This window comes from Dryobates pubescens, chromosome 4 (genome assembly GCF_014839835.1).
Source record: "Dryobates pubescens isolate bDryPub1 chromosome 4, bDryPub1.pri, whole genome shotgun sequence".
NCBI classification, from domain to species: Eukaryota; Metazoa; Chordata; class Aves; order Piciformes; family Picidae; genus Dryobates; species Dryobates pubescens.
Window position 1 is genome coordinate 2103464 of NC_071615.1, and position 21722 is coordinate 2125185.

At 52.6% G+C, this 21722-nt stretch overlaps 1 protein-coding gene across 1 annotated transcript in view; it reads left to right on the plus strand.

The window, feature by feature from the left end:
* Nucleotides 1–225: 225 nt before the first annotated feature.
* PEMT (phosphatidylethanolamine N-methyltransferase) overlaps nucleotides 226–21722 on the plus strand; it is a 49946-nt gene continuing 28449 nt past the window's right edge. Inside the window, exons 1-2 of the mRNA XM_054180287.1 lie at nucleotides 226–349; nucleotides 2923–3030. Of these exons, the coding sequence (XP_054036262.1) occupies nucleotides 239–349; nucleotides 2923–3030 (219 nt within the window). The 5' untranslated portion in view covers nucleotides 226–238. The remainder of the gene's footprint in view (nucleotides 350–2922; nucleotides 3031–21722) is intronic.

Genomic DNA, 21722 nt, shown 5'->3' on the forward strand with positions numbered 1-21722 from the left:
GCCCACGACGGAGGCGGCCGGGCTCCGCGGCGAGGTCAGTGCTCCGCCGGTGCCTCGGGCCGCTGCCTCGGGCCCGGGCGCGGCCTTGCCGCCGGGCCCGGCTCGCCCGCGCCGTGCCGGGGCCCCGCCAGCGGCGGCGGCGGAGGCGTGACGACGCTTCCCGTCAGCGCCACCGGCCGGCCCCGGGCGGGGGAGGCGGCGGCGGAGGCGGTGTCCGGGCGCCCCCCGGCCCTGCGCCATGGCGGGGCGGCCCGGGCCGGGAGCGGGGCGGCGGGCGGCGGCGGCGGGCGGGGGCCGGCCGTTCCCACGGGAGTGCTGCGAAGGGCTGGGCGGCCTGGACTACGGCCAGGTACCGGCGGGGCCGCGGGGCGGGCGGGGAGCGCCGGGAAGAGGCCCGACCCGAGGAGCTGCCGTCGGGCTGCGAGGGGCAGCCCCGGGCCGGACCTCCCCACCGCCCGGTGCCGTCGCAGGGCTCCGCAGGGCTGGCAGCAAGACACCCCCTGGGCTCAGCCCGCAGGTGCGGCGGCCCTTGGGGATGCTCCGTGCGCCGTGCCCGAGGGGCGCCTGCCGCTGCCCCCGGCCTGCTGCCCCCACACCGCAGTGGCACGTTGTGGCCATGTGGCAAGAGCTTCACCGGCACCACATGGGAGTCCCATGGGTGCTGCCACTGGTCACCCAGGTGCCCCTGGAGGTCCTGCCCGGGTGGATGTGCAGCTCTTGCCTGGGTCCCCATGGAGCTCTCACCCAGGTGCCCATGCAGCTCTCACCCAGGTGCTGGTGCAGGTCTTGCCCAGGTGCCCATGCAGCTCTCACCCAGGTGCCCATGCAGCTCTCACCCAGGTGCTGGTGCAGGTCTTGCCCAGGTGCCCATGCAGCTCTCACCCAGGTGCCCATGCAGCTCTCACCCAGGTGCTGGTGCAGGTCTTGCCCAAATGCCCATGCAGCTCTCCCCCAAGTGCCCATATAGGTCATTCCCAGGTGCCTGTGCAGCTCTTGCCCTCCCAGACTTCCATATCACAGTTTCATATCACAATACGTTAGAGGTCGGAAGGGACCTCCAGAGATCATCGAGTCAACCCCCCTGCCAAAGCAGGATCACCCAGGGTAGTCTGCACAGGAATGCATCCAGGTGGGTTTTGAACGTGTCCAGAGAGGGAGACTCCACGGCTTTGCAGCTGTGGGCAAGTGTGTGCCTCTGTTACTTCCCCCATGTTACTTCTCACCCCTTGAAGAGGAAGGGGCAAAGTTGAACGCTCTGTGCCCAGCAGTTTGCAGAGGTAACTCCTCCTGATTGGCCTCCCTTTTATCCCTAAAAGCACATGCTAGACACAGGCCAATCTGCCTCCCGCTGGCAGCAGTGAATTTGGTTGTCGGGAGGAGAAAAGAAGGTGAATGCAATGTTAAGGATGTTGCCGGACAGGAGTTTGTAGGTCAGGAAGAAGCTTTTGTTCATCCCGTGCTAGCGGTGTGCTCAGGGCTGTGAGAGGAAGTGAGAGGAGAGAAGCTGTCCTGGTCCCATGGGTTTGCGATTAAAGTGGGATGAGACAGTTCAGCCTCGGTGCCAGCAGCTGTCTGGGTGCCCAGGGTACTGCCTGACAGCTCTCAGTTTGAAGAGCTGAGGTGTGATGGTGAAAGGCATGGAAGGAAGGGGAGGAAAGGCTGAGGAGGGTGGGAAAAGAAGGAGGTGGATCAGGATCAGGCCCTGGGGGCTGTTGCCTTCATTCCTCAGCAGTACTTGTGTCCTGAGGGTTTGCATAGAAGAACCCATGGGAACTGGGACTGGGGTGGTTTGAAGGCAGCCAGAACCTTCTGGGCACCCTCCCATTTCCCTGGGGCAGCAGATGACCACAGCTGTGCAGGAAACACCCAGAGTGGCTAGATGTGCCCTGGCACAGCTCAGGAGCCATTCCCAGGCCCTTGGCTCTTGGCTAGGAAAGATAGCAGGTTTAGCAGAGCCTCTCCATAAATCCTGCTGAGTTCTGGTTCTTTCCAAGAACCTGTGAAAAGCCATTGGGAATTTCTCTCCTGGACAGGCGAGGTGGAGCCAATGCCTTTTGGAGCCTTTCCTGTACCCTGGCATCCAAAGAACTTACAAACACAGCTGTGTTTGGGAAGCAAAAGCCTTCCACGTCTTGATGTTGTCTTGATTTTGATTCAAGCAAGGGAAGAGCTTGGGCTAGGCTATTTTGTCTTTTGTTTTCAGAGCTTTTGGACACACAAAAAAAGAGGCTAAGGCTGGTTTTGATCCAAATACCACTGCAGGGAGAGGGAGGGGGAGGGAGAAGCAGCATGGCTTCTTGCACATAAAAATGCTGACAATGTCAGGGAGCTGTCCTGGGAAAAATCTCTCTTTCTTACACAGAGAAAGGGAGAGAAGCAGCAGCTTTAAGGGCTTTGTTGTTGTCATTAAGACAGGAAGGTGTTTTGCAGCTTCTTGCAAGGTGAGTGCTTCCCTTTCATGGAGGAGAGGATTTGCATCACTCTGACTCTGTGGAAAGCAAGTTTGAGGCTGACACAGTTCATTGCTTGGAATTTCCACACAGGCCAGCATCCCTGGGACAGTCCTCCATCCCCAGGGACACAGGGAAATGGTGCTCCCTTTCCTGCATCTTGAAAGCAGGTGCCAGCTGCCCTCCCTGCAGCACTGGTGCTCACCCTCAGAGTGCCTGTGCCCTGGGCACAGCTGCAAACATGGGGCTCCCTGAGATCCTGGTGCCCTCTGTGTGTGTGGGGAAGCAGCTTGGAGGAGTCCCCATCCTTCGTGACAGCACTTTGTAAGCCATGGCAGCATTGATGGGGCCATTAAAAGATTCATCTGCTCTTGCAGGGCAGCTGATGTGTTTGGTTTAAGGTAAAGTGCCTCATATTTGGGCCCCCATGGAAGCTCACACCCTCAGTAACTGTCTCCCTCCTCCCCCCCAGGTGGATGTGAGAGCCATGGCAAGGTTCTTTGGCTACGTGGACGTGACTGACTCTGCCTTCATTGCAGCTGTCCTCTCCATTGCCTTCAACCCATTCTTCTGGAATGTGGTAAGAACCACCTGCACACTGGTCACTCCATTAAGCTTAGCTTTCCTTTGCCAGGGATCTCCTTTGGACCATGCTGGAGGAAAAAAACTCTTTTGGGGACTTATGCTGGGCTGGGTGGGACAAACGAGGCTCAGCTATTAGGTGTCAGAAGTGGGTGAGCAGGGAGCCATGTCTCAGCCTGGAGCTGAGGGTCTCTGTGATGGGTGCCACAGAGGAGGGGGAGGCAGGAGGCAGCTCAGGATGCAGAAGGAATTAGGAGCTCAGCTTGGGAGAGGGAACATAAAACCTGTTCTTCAGCCACCTTCTGTCACATTTCCCACCCCAGCAGCTAGGCACTGGTCATGGCTGGGACTCAGTATAAATGGCATTAGCTCCTGGTGCTGGCTGTACTGGATATGTTGCCTGCTGTTTCCCCTTGAAATATGTGGCAGATGGTTGTGTGGATGGCAGGAAGCAAACCCAATCAGCCAGAAGTTAACCTGAAGAAATACCTCCTCCATCATACTGAACAACCTGCTCTGGTTGAAGATGTCTCTGCTCACTGCAGGGAGATTGGACTAAGTGACCTTTAAAGGTCCCTTCCAACCCAAACCAGTCTGTGATTCTATGACTCTGTGATTCAGAGTCTGTCAAAGAGCTGCAGGGCTGGCAGCAAGCCAGCCCAAAGCAGGAGCAGGGATACCTGTGCAGGGGTGATGCTTGCCCTCCCTGCGGGTGCCTTAGCACTGGGAGAGTCTCTGCTGCCCTTAAGCTACCTCGCTTCCAGAACAGGGAGAATCATTGGCAGCCCCATGCTGGAGCCCTGCAGGGCCAATGTGACAAGCTGGGAGCCCAGGCTGGCAGCAGCACGAGGTGGCTCCCACCATGCAGCACCCTCAGCAGCACAGCCAAGGTCTGGGGTGAAACTTTTCCTTGTGAGTGCTCATGGCAATGGGATGTTGTCTCAGCCAAGATTCCCAGAGCCACCTGCCAAACCTCCCTGCAGGGTCTCTCACCCTGGGGAAGCCTCCTTAAAAAGGTTTTATTTTTCCAGAGGGGGAGGACTCTGCTCTCTCTGAGCGTGGTGGCTCTTGAGATTGTCTCCTGCTGGGCTTTGGAAAGTGAAGCTCTCCTGGCTGTGAGTCACTTTGGAAACCTCCGCCGGAGCTCTTTGTTGCAGCCTCCCTAATTTTTCATGCAACTCCTTATTAACAAGTCTCACGGTGTCTGAAATGGGAGCTGGAATATGCCACATCATTTCGACTGTGGAGTCATCATGTAGCATAAAGAATCAATGAATAAGAAGATTCAGGATGTGGTCTCTTTGGGGAGGGTGGGGAGGGTTGTGGGGAGAGAGAGAGACCTGCTCCAGTGACAAACTGCATTAAAGGGAAAGGAAGAAAACCCTCCTGTGCTTTATTAGCATCTGCTGCTATGCCTGCCATCCGTGGGATGCCTGCAGCTTGGGAAATAGCATTGCTTTTTGGATCAGGAGTTTGGCTGCTGCTAAAGGACACGGGGAGAGAGCTGATGTAACAGCGGGAAGTTCATTGCTCAGCGTTGCTGTTGTCCCCTTCCAGCGTCTGAAGAGCTGTTGGCGGCAGGTGGCACTGCAAGCAAGATGTGCAGGGCCTGTGCCCAGGAGCAGAAGGCATCTCTGCATGGGTGTGCAGTGAGCAGCCTGAGCTGGTGTGTTGGTGGAAAGCTCTAGGGAGGTGAGAGTGGCACTAGAGGTTTCCCCTGGCTGTAGTGGGCTGGGTGACTCTTGCAGTCCTTGTGCCTCTGTCCATACTGTTGCTCTGACCATGTGCCTGGGGTTTTCAGGCTTTGCCAGTCCTGGTGTGGGGCTCATACCAGACACTGCTGGAAGATTTTTGCAGGAGAGCTGTGGGACCTGCAGCCTTGAGCAAGTGCCAAGTGCCTGCTGTTTGGGTGTGTTTTAGCAGGAGTAGCCGCAGCCATTCCTGGATTTCCCCTGACCTGGTTCCTTTACTCATCCCCATCCTTCTTTCCATGTGATCAGTGTTGCCTGCACCTAGCCAGCAGCTCTTCTTTCCTTCTCTCCATCCCTGCACAGGCTCCCTTTGTCTTTTGCTGTTTGAGTTCCTTCCCAGCAGCTGAGATAGCTTCTGCATCTGAATTGCTTTGCAAGAGCTTTAGTGCAAAGCCTGGATTCCTATGCAGTGCCAAGCATCCTCTGCTCTCTGTGCTTAAGAAGTAATGTGGGACCCTGCTCAAAAACCTTCCTGTGCATGAAATTCCTGATTTGGATAGAAATTTGGATGCATTGATTTGGTTCAGTGTCTTAATTCCCTGTTTCTGCTGAACTCTGGCCAGGTCTGCTTCTTGCAAAGTTTGGCGCCGGGCTGTCCTCGCTGTGCAGTGCCTCTAAATAAATATGTGGAGGGGAAACCCTGGCTCCATGTGGTGCTTGGCCAGTGGAGAGGCACATCTCCAGGCCTCCAGCATAGTGAGGTGTTTACCCTGCTAAGCACCAAGCATATCTCTTTGGGATAAAAACCTGCAGACTTTGGGGATGAAGCATGAAGTCCAGAAGCTGCACAGGAGCGTCTCTGGAGAAAACCCTGATGCTCCTCAGGTCAATTTACAGGCTTTGGTTAAGAGAGCAATTTAGAGGAGCAGAGCCTAAGTGGGGCAATTTGCAGGACTCCAGCCAGGCTGTGCTGATGCTCCCTCCTGTTCTCCACAGGGGAGAAAAGCTCACCAGAAATAGCCTCCCAACTTCCAATTCCCACCCTCCTCCCTGCAAGAGGTGCCAGAGGGTACCATGACTGTCTCACCTGGGGCTGTCTGCTGCATTTCCCAACCAAACTGAGGGCTTGCAATCCCTCTTCTGCTTCCTTCTCTCCATGCCAATTAAAATCCCGCTAGTCCCTGGGTGGTCCCCCAGGTTACATTGTCCATGGCACAGTTTGGATGTGTTCCTGCACTATTCTCTGTTTTTTTTCCTCTCTCCTCTTGTGTTGTCTCTTTTCCCACCCACTGTGGCTCTTACAAAAGGAGCTGCTGGGAGCCATGATCCTGTATGAGATGCAGTGCAGGCAAGGCCCCAAAACACAGCACTGGAGCTGTTTTAGGGGTGAGGTCATTTAAAACTCCTCAAGGATGTTCAACACAGCCAGACCTGAACTGCTGTGGGGCTGTTGATGGGCACCTGGCAAGGAGTAGGTGCGTTGCTGGAGCCATGCCATGAAATGTTAATGAGGTCAGAGCAGCAGGAACCTCAATAAATCCCATCTGTGTTTGGAAAGCTGCAGAGCGAGGGGAGAAACTTCCCATCCTTCGGTAACTAGGGAAGATATTAAATAACAACTCCTTGAGGACAAACATTTTCAAGCCAGGGGAGGCAGATAACCTGATGAGGGAGGATTTCAAGAGCTGGCTGAGCCTTGGCACTCGGGGAGTTTGCAGCAAGCTGGAAGGTTTCTGAACAGCTAAGTGGCGCAGCCGTGAGCCAGGTAGTCTGACGCTGGTCACCACGCCAGTGAGCTTGAAGTGGGGAGCACATCCATCAGCAGCCTTTGTCTTGATTTGAGCCTCTTAAAAATGTACAGCTGGCGTCACAGACTGATGTAGAAATGGCACATCTTCAGCTGCCACCCAAGAGCTTGGCCCTCCTCTCACCTCTGGTGACCCCCCCAGGCACCCTTGCAGGAATCTGTCACGGTTAGGAGAGGGCTCGGCGGAATTTAGCCTGATTTTAAAGAAAATAGACCCCATCAGACAAGCTGTGATTTTTATCCTTCAAGGTTGCAGCTTTTCCTGTTCAGGGTAACAAGATCTCTGTTCTAGGCTTCTGTCAAGTGTTTAAACTGCATGAGGTTTTGATTAAAGAAGTAGTTGCACAGGGACCTGGGCTGACAACGCCTGGCTCCTGATGGATGTGTATCTCTTGGTTCATTTATTTTTAATTTCCCATCCTTTCCTCCTTCTTTGGAGACTGGAGGAATCTGCCAAGTGGATAAAAAGTGCTTGCACCAGCGGGGAGGGGGGAGTTTGCAGGAGCTGGCAGTCTGATTTCACCTCCCTCTGACCATTTCTTGCTAAGCTTGGAGGAAGGTGCCTGGCCCAAAACCTCTCCGCACTGCTGGGACGTGGCCAGGAGTTCAGGAGCTGTCAGGATACAGACCTCAGTGAGCCAAACTCCAGGAGACCTTATGGGGACTGGAGAAAAATGCCTGATGCTGGGGGGGACTTCAGCAGTTTTCACTGTCTGGTGCTGGAGTGGTTCAGTAGCCATCCTTGTCTGTCTTGCAGAAGGCAAAGATTAAGTGGTGGCCTGATGGCACCTCAGTGGGGAAAGGAGATTGTAGGGCATGAAATGGCTGTGTGAGGGCTGGAGCTGCAGGCAGAGCCTCGCAGGGATCACACTTCACTTAGCTGAACTTTACAGGGTTGGGAGATGAAGGAGTCCAAGTGATTTATTGGTATTTTCTGGCCTTCCAATTCTGTGAGAGTTTTGTGGAATCACCTGCAAACCTCTGCCTGCCTGCCACAGTGGTTGAGAGCAGCAAAACAGCCCTCAACCATCTTCTGGAAGGTGCTTTCAGATCCCCTTGTAGAAGCCACGGCACAGCGATGATGATGATTTGCTTATAACAGATGCTAGATCAATGGCAGGGCTTCAAGCCACGCTGCAAGGCAATTGACTGCAGAAAGCATTTCTTTATTGGGGTAAAGCTGGGCTTGCAAGGAGGTTTGGATTCGCTCTTACATCTCTGGTCTGAAAATGTCACCACCAGCTCTGATGCCTTTCATCCTTTGTGCAGGGAGAGAACGCACATTAGTCGTAATTGGACTCTCTGCCAGGCAGCAATAGCCGTTTTCATTTCCTACAATGCTTGTGAAAGAGCAAGGATTTGCTGCCCTTTTTCCTTTTTTTGCCTTCCCCCCCCCTCTTTTTTTCCCCCCCCTCTTCTTTATCTTCTTTCTTCTCCCCCAAACAGCATTTAGTGGCAATTTTATTCCAAGTGACTTGGTAACGCTTCCCACTCAGACAGTGAAGGCTTTGCAGCGATGCTGTAACGCATGATGAGCGGATGGCATCGATTCTCCAGTTGTCTCAGAGTGAGTCCTGGCCAGGTGTGGCCAACTGTGACAGTGGAGCTCCTAAATTTAGCGTTTTCCAGCTTGTTGGCACCGCTGTGAGCTGCGTAACGGGTGCCAAAAGTGGGTCGCATCCCCCGGCCTGCCGGCTGGAGTGACACAATTAGGAGCTCTGTCACCTTGAGGGAGAGCCACATCCTTCATCCCAACCCTGCTTCCCTGCAGCCTCCCAGCTAGGGCTGGTGGTGTTTTCATCTCAATCCTCTTTAAGAAGCCGTGAAATGTCTTTTTATGATGTCCTTGCAGGCTGAGCTGCCTGCAGCAGTGGGGATCATGGAGCCCTGCCTGGCCTGGCAGCTGTGAGCTGAGATCATAGAATCCTGGAATTGTTTCTGTTGGAAAAGACCTCCAAGATCAAGTCCAACCTCCAACTTAAGACCACCATGGCCATTAAACTACATTCCAAAGTGTCATGTCCAAACATTTCCTGAACACCTCCAGGGATGGTGACTGTCACCTCCCTGGGCAGCCTGTTCCAGTGCCTGACTGCTCTTGCAAGGAAGAAATTGTTCCTAATATCCAACCTAAACCTCCCCTGGTGCAATTTCAGGCCATTTCTTCTCATTCCATCCCCTGATACACCTCACTCCAATGTCTTCAGGGAGATGCAGAGAGCAATGAGGTCTCCCCTCAGCCTTCTTGTCTCCAGGCTAAACAAGCCCAGTTCCCTCAGCTGCTCCTCACCAGACCTGTTCTCTAGGCCATTCACCAGCTCTGTTTCCCTCCTGTGGAGGTGCTGCAGCAACTCAGTATCTTTCCTGTAGATGTTTCATCTGTGTGTTGAGCCAGGCAGGAGCTCAGTGCTCCTGCTAATCATTCAAGCAGCCACCATGCACAGGTACCAGCCAAAGCAGGATGTGCTTGGGTGGCTGTGACGTTTCCATGCCCATCCCTAGAGTGGCTTTGGGTTGCAGCTGGTGCCTGCTCAGCATCGCTCTAAACCGAGCGAGGTCAGAATCTGTCTCTCACCTCGCAGTCTCCTGTGGTTCATGGCCAACCTCCTTTTTTTAGCTTCTGCAGAATGCTCCCCTGGAAACCCAGGGTGTTTGCTGTATTTGCTCTACTTCTCTTGTTTAGTGTTTTAAAAATAAACCACAGGCTGCTGGCAGCTTTGCTGGAATGTCAGCACAGGCACAAAAGATGAAAACACTCAAGTCAGGAGTCTTGCTTCCAGATGCGTCAGAGAGTTATCTGCACACCCTACGAGTTGGGAGAGGCCCTTTCCTCTCCATCCCAGTCCATTCCTATCCTGCCATGCTGCTGCTAAACACACAGTCACAGAATCCCAGAGTCCAAACATAGTGAGGGTTGGAAGGAACCCCTGAAGATCATCCAGTCCAACCCCTCTGCTAAAGCAGGGCACCCACAGCAGCTTGCCCAGGAGCACAATGTCTGGGCAGGTTTGGAATCTCTCCAGAGAAGCAGACTCCACAATCTTTCTGGGCAGCCTGCTCCAGGACTTCAGCAACCTCACAGCAAAGGTTTTCTTCCCTCATGTTCAGAAGGGACTTCCTGGGTTCCAGTTTGTGCCTGGTGCCCCTGATTGCCACTGGGCACCACTGAAAAGATCCTGGTCCCATCCTCTTGACACCCACCTTCAGTATTTATAAGCATTGATACACACTTCCTCCTGCTGCTGAGGTGCAGCCCAAAGAGGTTATTCTATGACATGACAGGTCTGTGCCCACCTCTGTCCCATGGGACAAGGCAAAAAATGCAGTTAGAGCTCAAAAAGAAAGTAGTATGATTTACCCAGACTGGGAGGCATGGAAGTCCCACGTGGCCCTGGGCTTTGGTAGTGTTTGTGTGTAGCCCTGGGGCTGGGAGCTGCTGGAGCCCTGAGCTGGGAAATCCATCAGCTCCCCTGGGACACCACCGGCTGTCTGGGGGCGTCCTGGGTTGCGTTCCTGCCGCAGCCACAGACGTAAGCTGGGTGGTTTCCCACTGTACCATGGCTCAGACCATTTAGCAGAAGCCTGCCCAATTCCCAGGATGGGATCTCCCAAAATAGGCTGCTTTGACGAAGCTCTGCAGAGGCACACAGTCTTCTGGGTGCTTTTGGGAAGTATTTTCCTTAAGACTCACTGCCCAGCTTCCGTCACCGTGCAATTGCATCTTCCACGTGCCTGGAGACTTACGGTGGAGAGGCAGGTGTTGGGGCTTCACAAGGGAGGTGCTGGGTCCAGTTAGTGGCAGGCTGGTGGCACACAGGGTTGGCAACCCAAAGGAAATACATCCTCATTTTCCCTGTTTTCTTCCCCCTTGATGGACTCCAAGGGCACACTTAGCTCCGGTTGCTCACGAGGGCAGTAGCAAATGGGTAGTAAAGTAGATTAGTAAATCAGTAAAAGCAAACCCCCTCTTTTCCTTTCACCCATGTTGTGTCTCCAGTGACAGGAGTAGCTGGAAATGGCCTTTGGCAGGAGCATCCCACATCCTTGCCTTCTTGAGTGTGAAACCAGATAGTTCCGCAGCCTGATCACAGCAGTGCTTGGTGGGTGCCAGTTCTTGGTAAATACAAGGAGCCTCACCTCAGTGAAAGCAAACAAATATCTGCACTCCTCCCTTCCTGTGTTGTCTCCCTTAATTCCTCTTTCTAAGGCATGATGACAGACCTTTAAAACCCCTGTACCCTGATCCAGGGAGAAACAGTTGATTTTTGGAAGCTGATGCTGATATGTTACACTGGAGAAGGATATGAGCTGTGGACATAGAGCTACTGCTGGATTTTCTTTTTCCCTGCCAAGCCATCTGGACCTAGATGTTTGCTGATGTGTAGGGAGGGAAGAGCAAGTCTCTTAGAGAATTAGGAATTCTAGAAAAGCTGGAAGCTCCAGATCTGTGCTGCTGCCTGTGGCTTCATCAAACTCCCCCAACCTCCCAGCAACCTTTGGGATCAGGGAAAGGAAGGCTGGCAGGAGCTCTTGATTTTCTCATGTGTCATAGCATCATAGAATTGTTTTGGTTGGAAAAAACCTTTAAGATCATCAAGTCCAAGCATTCTCTCTCTCTGCCGGGTCTGGTGCTAAACCATGTCCCTCTGCACCACATGCCTGTGTCTTTTAAACACCTCCAGGGATAGGGATTCAACCACCTCCCTGACGAGCCTGTTCCAATGCCCAATAACCCTTTCAGTGAACACATTCTTCCTAATGTCCAACCTAAAATTGAGCCAAGAGAGGTTTAGATTGGATATCCAGACACATTTCTTTACTGCAAGAGTGGTGAGGCATTGGAACAGGCTGGCCAGGGAGGTGTTCAAGAACATCACTTAAGGTCATGGCTGGGCTTAGATTGAAGGTTGGACTTGATAATCTTAGAGGTCTTTTCCAACTGAAACAATTCTATGATTCTGATTCTATGATTCTAAACCTCCCCTGGTGCAGCTTGAGGCCATTTCCTCTCATACTTGTTACTAGGGAAAAGAGAACAACACCCACCTCACTCCAACCTCTTTTCAGGGAGTTGTGGAAAACAACTAAGTCTCTCCTCAGCCTCCTGTTCTCCAGACTGAATAACCACAGTCCTGTGAGTGTTGTTGCAGTCACAAACCTCTGTGGTGCATTACCTACTCATCTGGATTTAGCAATATCTTGCTTGGGTATTTGTTGTGGGTTTTTTTCCCCCCTCTTGTAAATCCTTTTTTCTCCCTCTCTCTTCTCCTCCAGATCAGGCATGATGCAGCCACGGGCTGCTTTCTGCGGGTTGGGGAGCGTGAGCTGCTGCTTTGTCTGGCTGAAGGGTTTTCACTTGCTGTCTGGGTAGGCCCATCCATATTTGGTGTGATCCTTTTTTGTGCTTTTGGGAAGGGAAAAAAGCAGCTCACACCCCTGAAGTGGGTGAAATAGAGATGGGTTTAGCAATTCTCTCTGCTGTCGGCTGCTGAGGGGAAGCCTGGCCGTCAGGGCTCTCCAAACGCCTTCGTCGCCTCCTTTGTGCAGAGGGAGGTTTGCTCATTATCTGGTTTGTGCTCCGAGGATAAAAGAAGCTGTAATTGTAGCAGCTCCTTGCCATAAAAGCACAAAGACATTTTCAGGGAAGGAAAATGTATGTGCAGCTTTTATGATCTTTTACAGTACTCCTTCTGCCTACTTTTCTCGCCTCCTGCCCTTTCTGCAGTATCAGCTCTGTGCCTGCCTGGTGCTCAGCATGACTGCCTCTGGCTCCAGCCTCTCCTTTGCTGTAGAAATGCCCCTTTTAGAAAGGAAAAGTTGGAACATCCTCCTCATCAGTCGTGTTGGGAGACGAGAGGAGGGACCCCAGATCCCACCGTGGAGTAGTTGGATGTTCCTATTCCTGCCTCTTCCCTCGGAGCCGTGCTTTCTGTGGTGAGTCTGGCAGCAGATGCTCAGTCTGCAGAATCCAGAGGAGGATTTTGAACTGGGAAAAAAACAACTCGCCTGTCCATCTGTGATTAGAGTGTACACCAGTATCAGGACTGGAGCGATACCAAATCAGATCGCCTTGGGGCAGACGTGGCTGTTCCTGTTAAAAACTGGATGACCTCAGACGAGATGCAGTATTTTTAACTGCCACGCATTCCTCCTAAGTGCCCTTTCCTGTTTATTTTTACCAGGACATTATTTTAATGGCTCCAGGCTTACTCATTTGATTCCCAAGGCTGGAGAGCAGCACTGATTTTGTTTCATTTGGAGATTTCACCATGCAGTCGTTTTCCAGAGACTGATGTACTCGGAAGCCCAAACGAGTGCCTTGTCCAACTGAATAGAACACTCCTGCCTGTACCCTTCAGGCTTTGGTCCCTGGTGTGGATGTGTGAGGATACTTAGCTGGAAGGGCTTGCTCAGCCTTCCCCATCCACCTTCACACAGGGCTTTGGTACAAATGGGTCGTTTGGATGTGGTGCTTGGGTTTAGGGGTGCACCTTGTAGAGTAGGATTCTGGGTTGGACTTGGTGATCCTGGGGGTCTTTTCCAACCTGAACATTTCTGTGCAATTCTGTGTGCAATGCATGGAGCAAAAGGCAGGAAGAAGATTTGAGGTCTGCTGGCAGAGCTCATGTGCACCTCAGTATTGGACTTTGGGGCAGCAAAAGGGGAAAGGATCATCCTTGGAGGGGACAGATCATCCTTGGAGGAGACAGATCACTGGGTCTGGGAGTGACCAATTATTCACTCAGCTTTTGAGTTAGACCTCCAGAATCTTTCAGATCCCTTCCAACCCAAACCACTCCAGGATTCTGCGATTCCTTACACCCAGTGAATACCATGGGGCACGTGGTTACAGCCATCAACACACACAGGAAGCCCAGGAGGTAACACCAGCGAGCCTCAGGGGTTTGCTGATCGCATTTAACCCTTCAGGCTGCTATTACTGGTTGTGCCGCGGGGTTCGAACGTCTCCTTCCCGAGGAGAGGGGAACAGAGCGCGCGCCTGGCCGCCTCGCAGAAAGATCAGGCTGTCCCTCGCTATTGTTGGCCGCCGGGACGACAGCAGCGTGGCAAACATGTGTGTCCTCAGCACCGTGGGAAATGTTCCCAGGGGAGGCTTAACACGGAGCGTGGAACGTGATCCGGCGAGCAGCGGGAGGCCCCCCAGCCCCAACGGGCTCCGCCGCGCGCGCCCGCTGCGGCCAGCGCCTCTTTGCCAGCCAACTCTCACTCCTCTGCGAAGGGGGATTAGATTTCCCTTGCATTTTGTGTTCTCTGAGGTGGTTTAATTCTTTCCCACCCCCCCTGCCTTCTTCCCTCGTGCCCCCCTCCCTGAGGGAGCGTTGAGTGAGTACATGCTGTCCAGAGGATGGGTGTGTTGGGAGTCCTTATTAGCAGACTTAATTCCCGAGAATTAAACCCTAATTTCACAAAAGGGCAGCAAGAGAACGGCTGCAGCCCTGGGAGAAGCCAAGCTGGCTCTGTGTGCTGCTTGCAAATAGCACAGGGAGTCCTGGTCTGAGCCTGCCGGTCCTGGTCGTTGGGGTATTATGACCAAAACCAATAATTGTTGTGTTTCTTTGCTATTCAAACCAAAAATCACAAAGCAGTCCTCATACCTCCTCTCCCGTGCCGTCGCTTTGCACCTCCACTTGCGCTGTTTTCCATTTTAGGCAGGGTTTTTAGGTGTCCCTAATCATCTCCCCCTTCACCTTCTGACAGCCCCACCACAAACCCTGCCTCTGTGACCCGTGTCGCTGTTTCTCCCTGGGTTAATTGTTGTATGTAATTGCAACCTCCTGCAGGATGCTGCCTTGCTCTATTACAAAAAAAATAGGAGATGCTAATGAAGAACATTGGGTACCACAGAACAGGAGAGCAAGGCTGGACTTGCTGGGACGTGTACTTGGCGTACTGTGATTGCCAGCCTGGGCAGAAATGGTGCTTGTGTCTCTCGTCAGTCACTGGCTAATGATTGTAATTTTTCACTTGCTGAGAAACTCTGGGTCTAATGGACTTCATTAACAGGTACGTGAGATGCTACCAGACCTGCATTAGGGGGGAGAGAGGAAGAAAACAGCCCCTGCATGGAGGCAGTTTTATTATTTATTTGTAGCAACAGGAGTGATCCAGAATTAGCGCTGGATTCGGCGCTGTGGCTAATGAGCTGGGCTGAGCTGGAATCCAAGCAAGCCTATTAGCAAGAGCAAACTGCAAAGATGCTGCCCGGCTCTGGAAACCCTCACATCAAACACGAGATCCCAGGCGGTGCTGAGATGGTTTGGTGATTTTTATCTTCCTCCACGTGGGGCCCTGTGGTCCTGTGCCAATGTATGTCTGTTTTGAGAGACCTCTGCTTTCACCACCCCGGCCTTTCACCATCCCCTTCTCTCCTGCCAGGAACCCAAAACCGAAGCCAGTATTCAAGCTGTGGCCTCACCCTCACAGGGGGATGATCACTGCCTTAGTCCTGCTGGCCACGCATCTGCAGGCTGGGGACCTGATGACAGAGCTGGGTGCTCACATTGATACCTGAATATGGTATCTTCAACTAAATACAGGTTGTACAGGAGAGTGAGAACGCGCTGGAGTTAGCTGACACCTCTGGTGTAGCTTTATACAGCCTCTTTGCAGTGAATCAGAGGCTGCAAGAAATGTCAGAGTTATTAGATGACCTCAGTCTCCTTTTACCTGCAGCCAGTGAAGTTCTGTAAGAGGATTTTTCTTACATAGGATGCAATTGCTGAAGAATGTCCATTTTTATTCCACCTAGACTAACTCTTTTAATCAGACTGACCTTACTTGGCAGCAGTGCTAGAGGTTTGAAGAGCAGGAGCGATGCCTCGTGACCAAGGCGGAGAGCTTTGTCCCTGCGTTTAAAACCTAACCCAGGGCGTTGAAGTCAGCAGCAAATTCAGAAGGACTTGACCTCAGCATGGTGGATCTGCAGGGATTGATTTGGAAATAACTGGAGGGAACAGAGGCACAAAAAGAGAAAGGAAGGGCTTAGAGAATCACAGAATCATGGAATGGTCCAGGCCAGAAAGAGCTTCCAAAGGTCATGCAGTCTGACCTCCCCACAGTCAGCAGGGACATCCCCAAATAGATCAGGTTGCCCAAGGCCTCACCAAGTCTTACCTGGAATATCTTCAGGGAAGAGGCCTCAACCACCTCCCTGGGCAACCTGTTCCAGTGTTGCACCACCCTCATAGTAAAGAACTTCTTTCTGATATCCAATCTAAATCTGCCCTTCTCTAGTTTGAAGCCATTGCCCCTGTTCCTGTCACCACAGGCACCTGCAAACAGTCTCTCTCCATCCTTCCTGTAGCCCCCTTCAGGTACTGGCAGGCTGCTATTAGGTCTCCCTGGAGCCCTTTCTTCTCCAGGCTGAACACCCCCAGCTCCCTCAGCCTGTCCTTGTAGCAGAGGTGCTCCAACCCCCTGAGCATTTTCATGGCCCTTCTCTGGACCCTCTCCATCAAGTCCATGTCCTTCCTATATTGAGGGCTCCAGACCTGCACACAGCACTCCAGATGAGGTCTCACCAGAGCAGAGCAAAGTCTCAGAGTCGCCTCTCTACTTCTGCTGGCAACGCTGCTTTTGATGCAGCCCAGGCTGTGATTGGCCTTCTGGGCTACAAGCTCACACTGCCTGCTCATGTCCAGCTTCTCATCCAGCAGCACTCCCAAATCCTTTTCCACGGGGCTGCTTGCTAACACCTCATCCCCCAGTCTGTATTGACTTAAAAGAGAGGAGTCTGTGTGTGCCGGCCAGCGCGGTGCAGCAGAGCTCATCCTCCCAGATGGATGCCAGCGCAAACATCGGCAGTGCTATTGTTGGATCACTTTGTTTGCAAATGGGTCTTTTTGGGGAGGTGACCTCTTCCAGTGAAGCTGCTGTGTCTACAACACTTCAGGCACTTTCCCTCCTCAGCTCTGCTTTTTTTAGTGGTGCGTGAGTAACAGAGAAAATAAAATACATCAGCAAATAGAGGATGTGAGGTGGGCAGAATGGTCCAGCTCACCCAAGAGACTCACACACACACACACCCCCCTTTGCTTCTGGTTGGTTTGGGAAGGTGCCTGCTGTGGGCTGCCTGAGTAAAATCAGACCTGTTTTGCTCAGAGAAAACGCTCTGAGCTTCAGAAGAATGTAGGAAAATAAGAGGTTTGTGGTTTTCTGGATGTGTGCAATGGGAGGCTGTGGGTGGGCCAAGTCATCCGGGCATGGAAAATGAGGAAAAACAATCTGGCAAAACACTGGGCAAAATATTTCCCTGTCCTGTGTAGGAGATGCTCATCCAGCAGCACTTCCCTCCCCGCTGGGCCTGAGCTGAGCCCCAATCCTTGTGCAGCAGGAGCCTCTGTGTTTCCCTAGTGTCAGGAGATTGTTTTATTTGGTTGTGTTATTGGCTCAGAGGAGCTGGGTGGGTCCCAACTGCTCCCCATTCCTCTGTGCATCCTGTGTCACTCCTGGTGCTTGGCCATCCCCACCGCATCCCCGGCTGAACCTGGAAAGGTCCTTCCCTATCCCGTGCTGAGCTCTGGAGAAATCATTATCTCACAAATACTTTTTTCCGTGGGTTTTGTGGGCTGGAAGAGTCAGTTTGGGCTGTGCAGGCTGGTTCCCTGTGGCTGGAGCACATCTCCCTTCCCCTTCGCTCTTGGGGAGCTGCTCGGAAGGGCTTCTTGTGCCCACGCTCAAAATTAATTAACACGGCGCGTTCTGGGTGACTCGAAATCACCTGCCTTCAGCTTCCAGCTCTTTGGACATAAATCATGAGCTCCTTGCCTGGAGGAGAAGCTGTTCAGATTTTGTGTTGGAAATTGCTAGCAAAGGCAGCCCATATTCCGTCTCGGTTTTGTGTTTATTGAAGAGGAGAGGATGTGGCTCATGGAACATGGAGGGACCCAGGCTGCCTTGGCATACGTTAAGTAGGAGCTTGTTTTTATTGCAGCCAGCTAATGAGATGGTACTTTGACAAATCACATAAACACTATTAGAGAAATGAAATTATTATCTAGCTGTTTATCATGAGTGGATTCAAGGTAAAGACTCTTGTGGAGGTAATCTCAAGGGATGGCTTTGAGGCAACGCGTACCTAGTCCTTACCTGGCCCTTATCTGTTTACCTGCCGACTTGTTTTGTTTCCCCAACTCAAGGCTGTTAGCTGAGGTGACCCTGTGCCATTTCAGTGCAATTACTTCTGCCAGAGAGGGATTCAGGGGGGTGGTGTTTCTTAAGCTAAATTCATACATGGTGGAAGCAGGCTGGGCTTATTTCACAGTCGTCTTTCTGCTTCTGAAGAAGTGGAGTCATTTTACTCCTCTCTTTGTGTCAAAGTACTCAGACTGGACCCTGTTGACCCTCTTGGTGCTATTTTCATCAGGGAAGAGTCGCAAGAAGAGGCACTTCAGCTTTCATTTTGTCCTCTTAACTCGCGCCTTTGGGTGATGGTCATTGCAGGCAGTGAGGGTTTGTCACCCCAGCTGGTCTCAGCACTGCAGCTCCACAGCCAGCCATTTGGTTTTGGAGAGGAGCCCACCCTTCTTTCTGCTTGTAGATAGTTCTCTTCTTCAGCCCCTTGGATGTCCTCCTTTTTTTTTATGTTGCAGTCTTTTTGTGCTTTCCAAGCCTCTGGTTCCACTGCAGGAGCCTGGAATGTGTGCTTTTTCCCTCCGTGAAGCTGTCACCTGGGTGTGCAGCCCTTTCATTCCAGCTGGCTGTTCCATACCACACTCTACACACCACCCCAGCTCTCCAAAACCCTGCTGCTGTTGCTTTTGGCTGGAATAAACAACAATCTCTCCATCCAGAGCCCGTGGAAGGCAATGGAAAAGTCTTCCTCGAGTCAAATCAACACCTTCCTTTCCAAACTGAAAGCCCTTAGCAGACGCAGATGAGCTAAGCTGTCCTGCTCGGCTGCAGCTTGCTGACAGCTGTTATTGCCGTTGTACCAATGGGAAAGGGGAAAAGCTAACTGGTGTGGCATCATGGGGAGAGCTTTTGCTGCTGAGCTGGCATGTCCCCATCCCTAAGGACATGTCAGGTCTGTCATCATCAAGTCAGGGTGCCAGGAGCCTCCAGCCTCTGATGGGAATCCCTGCCCTGCTCTCCCTCCACGTCCAGGCTGTCACCCATTGTCCCTTGCGCCTGTGGTTCAGTGGCAATCCAGCTCTGGGTGCATCTTTTCTTGCTGCATTAGCATAAAAAAGACCTTTACAAGCTGTGTGGGCAGAGTCTCCAGCCTGGGTTGCCTTACAGCTCACATGAAACCATTAAGACTGTGCCTGTCTCTTCTAATATTGCTTCAGTGTTTTAATTGCATGAACTGGGAGCTGCTGCTCCAGTACTTAGTGGGGAGAACTTCACAGGGCTTTAATCATTTGCTAAAAAGCTTTCGGGCTTCATTACCATCTCAGGGCTCTCAGTAATTGAGTGCCTGCGAGTTGAGAAGCCGTCAGAGAAATCACTCGGCCTCTGAATTGGGAAGTCCAGAGCTTTGCCCAGTGCAGGCAGGAAGCAATTAAACAGAGTGGAGCCCATCAGGGTGCTGGCAGGAGCTGGCAGCCTGTGACCATCTGCCCTGGGGTGCTCTGCTGGCAGGAGGGACAGAAGGTGGTTTGAAGCCTGTCTGAAGGAGGGCAATGAAGCTGGTGAAGGGTCTTGAGCACAAATCTTGTGAGGAGGGGCTGAGGGAACTGGGATTGTTCAGCCCGGAGAAAAGGAGGCTCAGGGGAGACCTTGTCACTCCCTACAACTCCCTGAAAGGAGATTGGAGTCAGGTGGTGGGTTGGTCTCTTCTCCCAAGGAACAAGTGATGACAGGGTAAGGGGAAATGGCTTCAGGTTGTGCCAGAGGAGGTTTGGATTGGACACGAGGAACAATTTCTTCCCTGAAAGGGTTGTCAAGCCCTGGCACAGGCTGCTGAGGGCAGTGATGGAGTTCCCATCCCTGAAGGGGTTTCAAAGCCATGTAGATGTGGTGCTGAGGGTCATAGGTGACCTGGCAGTGCTGGGTTAATGGTTGGCCTTGATGATCTTCAGGGTCTCTTTGAACCAAAACAATTCCATGATTATATGGCTGTACTGAGTGCTGGCTTCTCCTCCTGCCTCTGGATAGTGTCCTGCTGGGGACAGCTGAGCCTGCTTTCAGCAGGAACACAGCTCGGCAGTGATGGCTTTCCATGGTTTAGTGTTTGCTCTGTGCCACCTGCTCCCAGCCAGTCCTAGAGCCAATGTCCACCTCAGCTGCACTCTGCAGTTTGGTCCTGCTCCATGGGCTGCACTGGGAAGGACAGCTGCAGGGGGCCCTGAGCTGATGGATGGGAGGGGGATGCACAAAGGACTGTCCTGCTAAAGGCTGGAAGAGAGAAGACATTCTCATGTTGGGAGCCATGGCAAATGCAGCAGTACCAGCCAGGCACCAGACTGAATTCAGGGGAGTCACCACAGCCCAGAGTATCACTGCCCAGCTGCCAAGCCCCAGCCATGGCCTAAACCTTGGTGGCTTTAGGGCACCTTCCCAGGACCACGTGCCCACTTGAGGCTGACCCAGTGCTGAGCAGCAGCACGGGGAAGGCAGCCCTGCTGATGGGTGCTTTGTATCCCCAGCACCACTGCTGCACTGGGAACGTGACTGCAGGGAGGTGATGGCTAATTGCTGCAGCGAGTCAAGGACTGTTTAAGCAGCTAATTAATTCCTCCTAATCAGCCCTTGATCTGTTGAAAACTGCATGGCATTATCTCCTCTGCTGCAACACCTTGATAATTCCTGTCTGAATGGCCTTCACGGAGAACATATTTAAATAAACTCAATAGAGATTTCAGACAGATAGCAACTATAATTACCAGCTTGTACAAATTAAACCGTGGTTTGTTCTGTTCTTTTTCTCCTACCTTGGCTGCCCAGAGCTCCTGCTAATCGTGTTCTTGCTGCCAGTGGCACGCTGGTCCCTGGAGCGTTTCCTGCACATGCCTTTGGAAAGCCTGTGCCCGTGCCTGGTGCTGAGGGGGGCACACAGAGAGCTGCTGCCTCAGATGAGGCTGCACATGGGCACATGCCAGCCTGTGTCAAGGGCTTCATGCTACAAGAGCTGCCCCCACACACTCCTCGGGGCTGCTGTGTGTGGTACCAGCCCTGCAATTTCCCCTCCTGTGTCTCCTGAGGTTTGCAGTCTCCTAAAAAAGCAGAATTTTTATCACCTAGGAGTGGCAGAAGCACTCAGGTGTTTGCCTTGAGTGGCCTCAGGAGCCCAGACTGGAGCTTTCAGCCTGACCACAGCTTTCAACCAGCGCTGTTGGCTCTTCCCTACCAGCACGTTGGCAATAAACCATCTGCTGGCTGCTGAAGGGCTGGAGCACGCTTCGTTAGGAGGGATAAGGTCAGGCCACACTCATTTCCTCCATGGTCACTTGGGGCAGCCAGAAAGGCTGGCTCCTCTGGCACTCAGCAAAGGTCAGCCAGCCTCAGCACTCACAGACAGGCTGTGGATGTGCATTTACACTGCAGCCTGCCTCTGTCTTGGCTCTGCTTCGTCTCTGCTTCAGCTCTCCTTCAGCTCTGCTTCCCTGCTCACTCCCAGGAGCACCACAGGTAGAGTGTGGGTGCTCAGGGGTTGTCTTGTGCCTCCCCTGTCTTTTGGATAAATGTGATAGCTGAATGCAAGGTTGTTTTCCAGCATCCAAGCAGAGACAGAGAGCAGGGAATGTTGTTTAATGAAGGATTCCAGGGAATCAGAAAGGAAAAATGGATTTTCCTTTCCGTCGTTTCCCAGGTGGGTGCCTCTGGTCCATGTGGGTGAAATAAGAGTAGCATCAGGTTTCCTGCCCTTTCATTGTGTTACAAGCTATGTGGGTCACAGCTGGGATAGGAGATGGCCACATGGAGCCTCTCAAGTCAGGGCTTCTCCTGCACCAGCACCCTCAGGAGGACGTTGCCCCACAGCTGGCCAGGGCGACAGCAAGCTGAGGGAGAAGGTTAAAGACTTTGCTCAGGTTGGTTTTGTCTGAAGGCTTTTTAGTGTTTGAGCTGAATCATTTGTGCATCCAGGGCTCAGCCTAAACATGTGCATCCTCTTGGGACTGATGTGCAAGTGTTCTCCAGGAAGTGGTTGTTCTTCCTCTGGGCTTTTCATGGAATTCATGACTTTTGGATCCCTCGGTGAGCTGTTTCCTAGGCCCCACGTGATGAGGC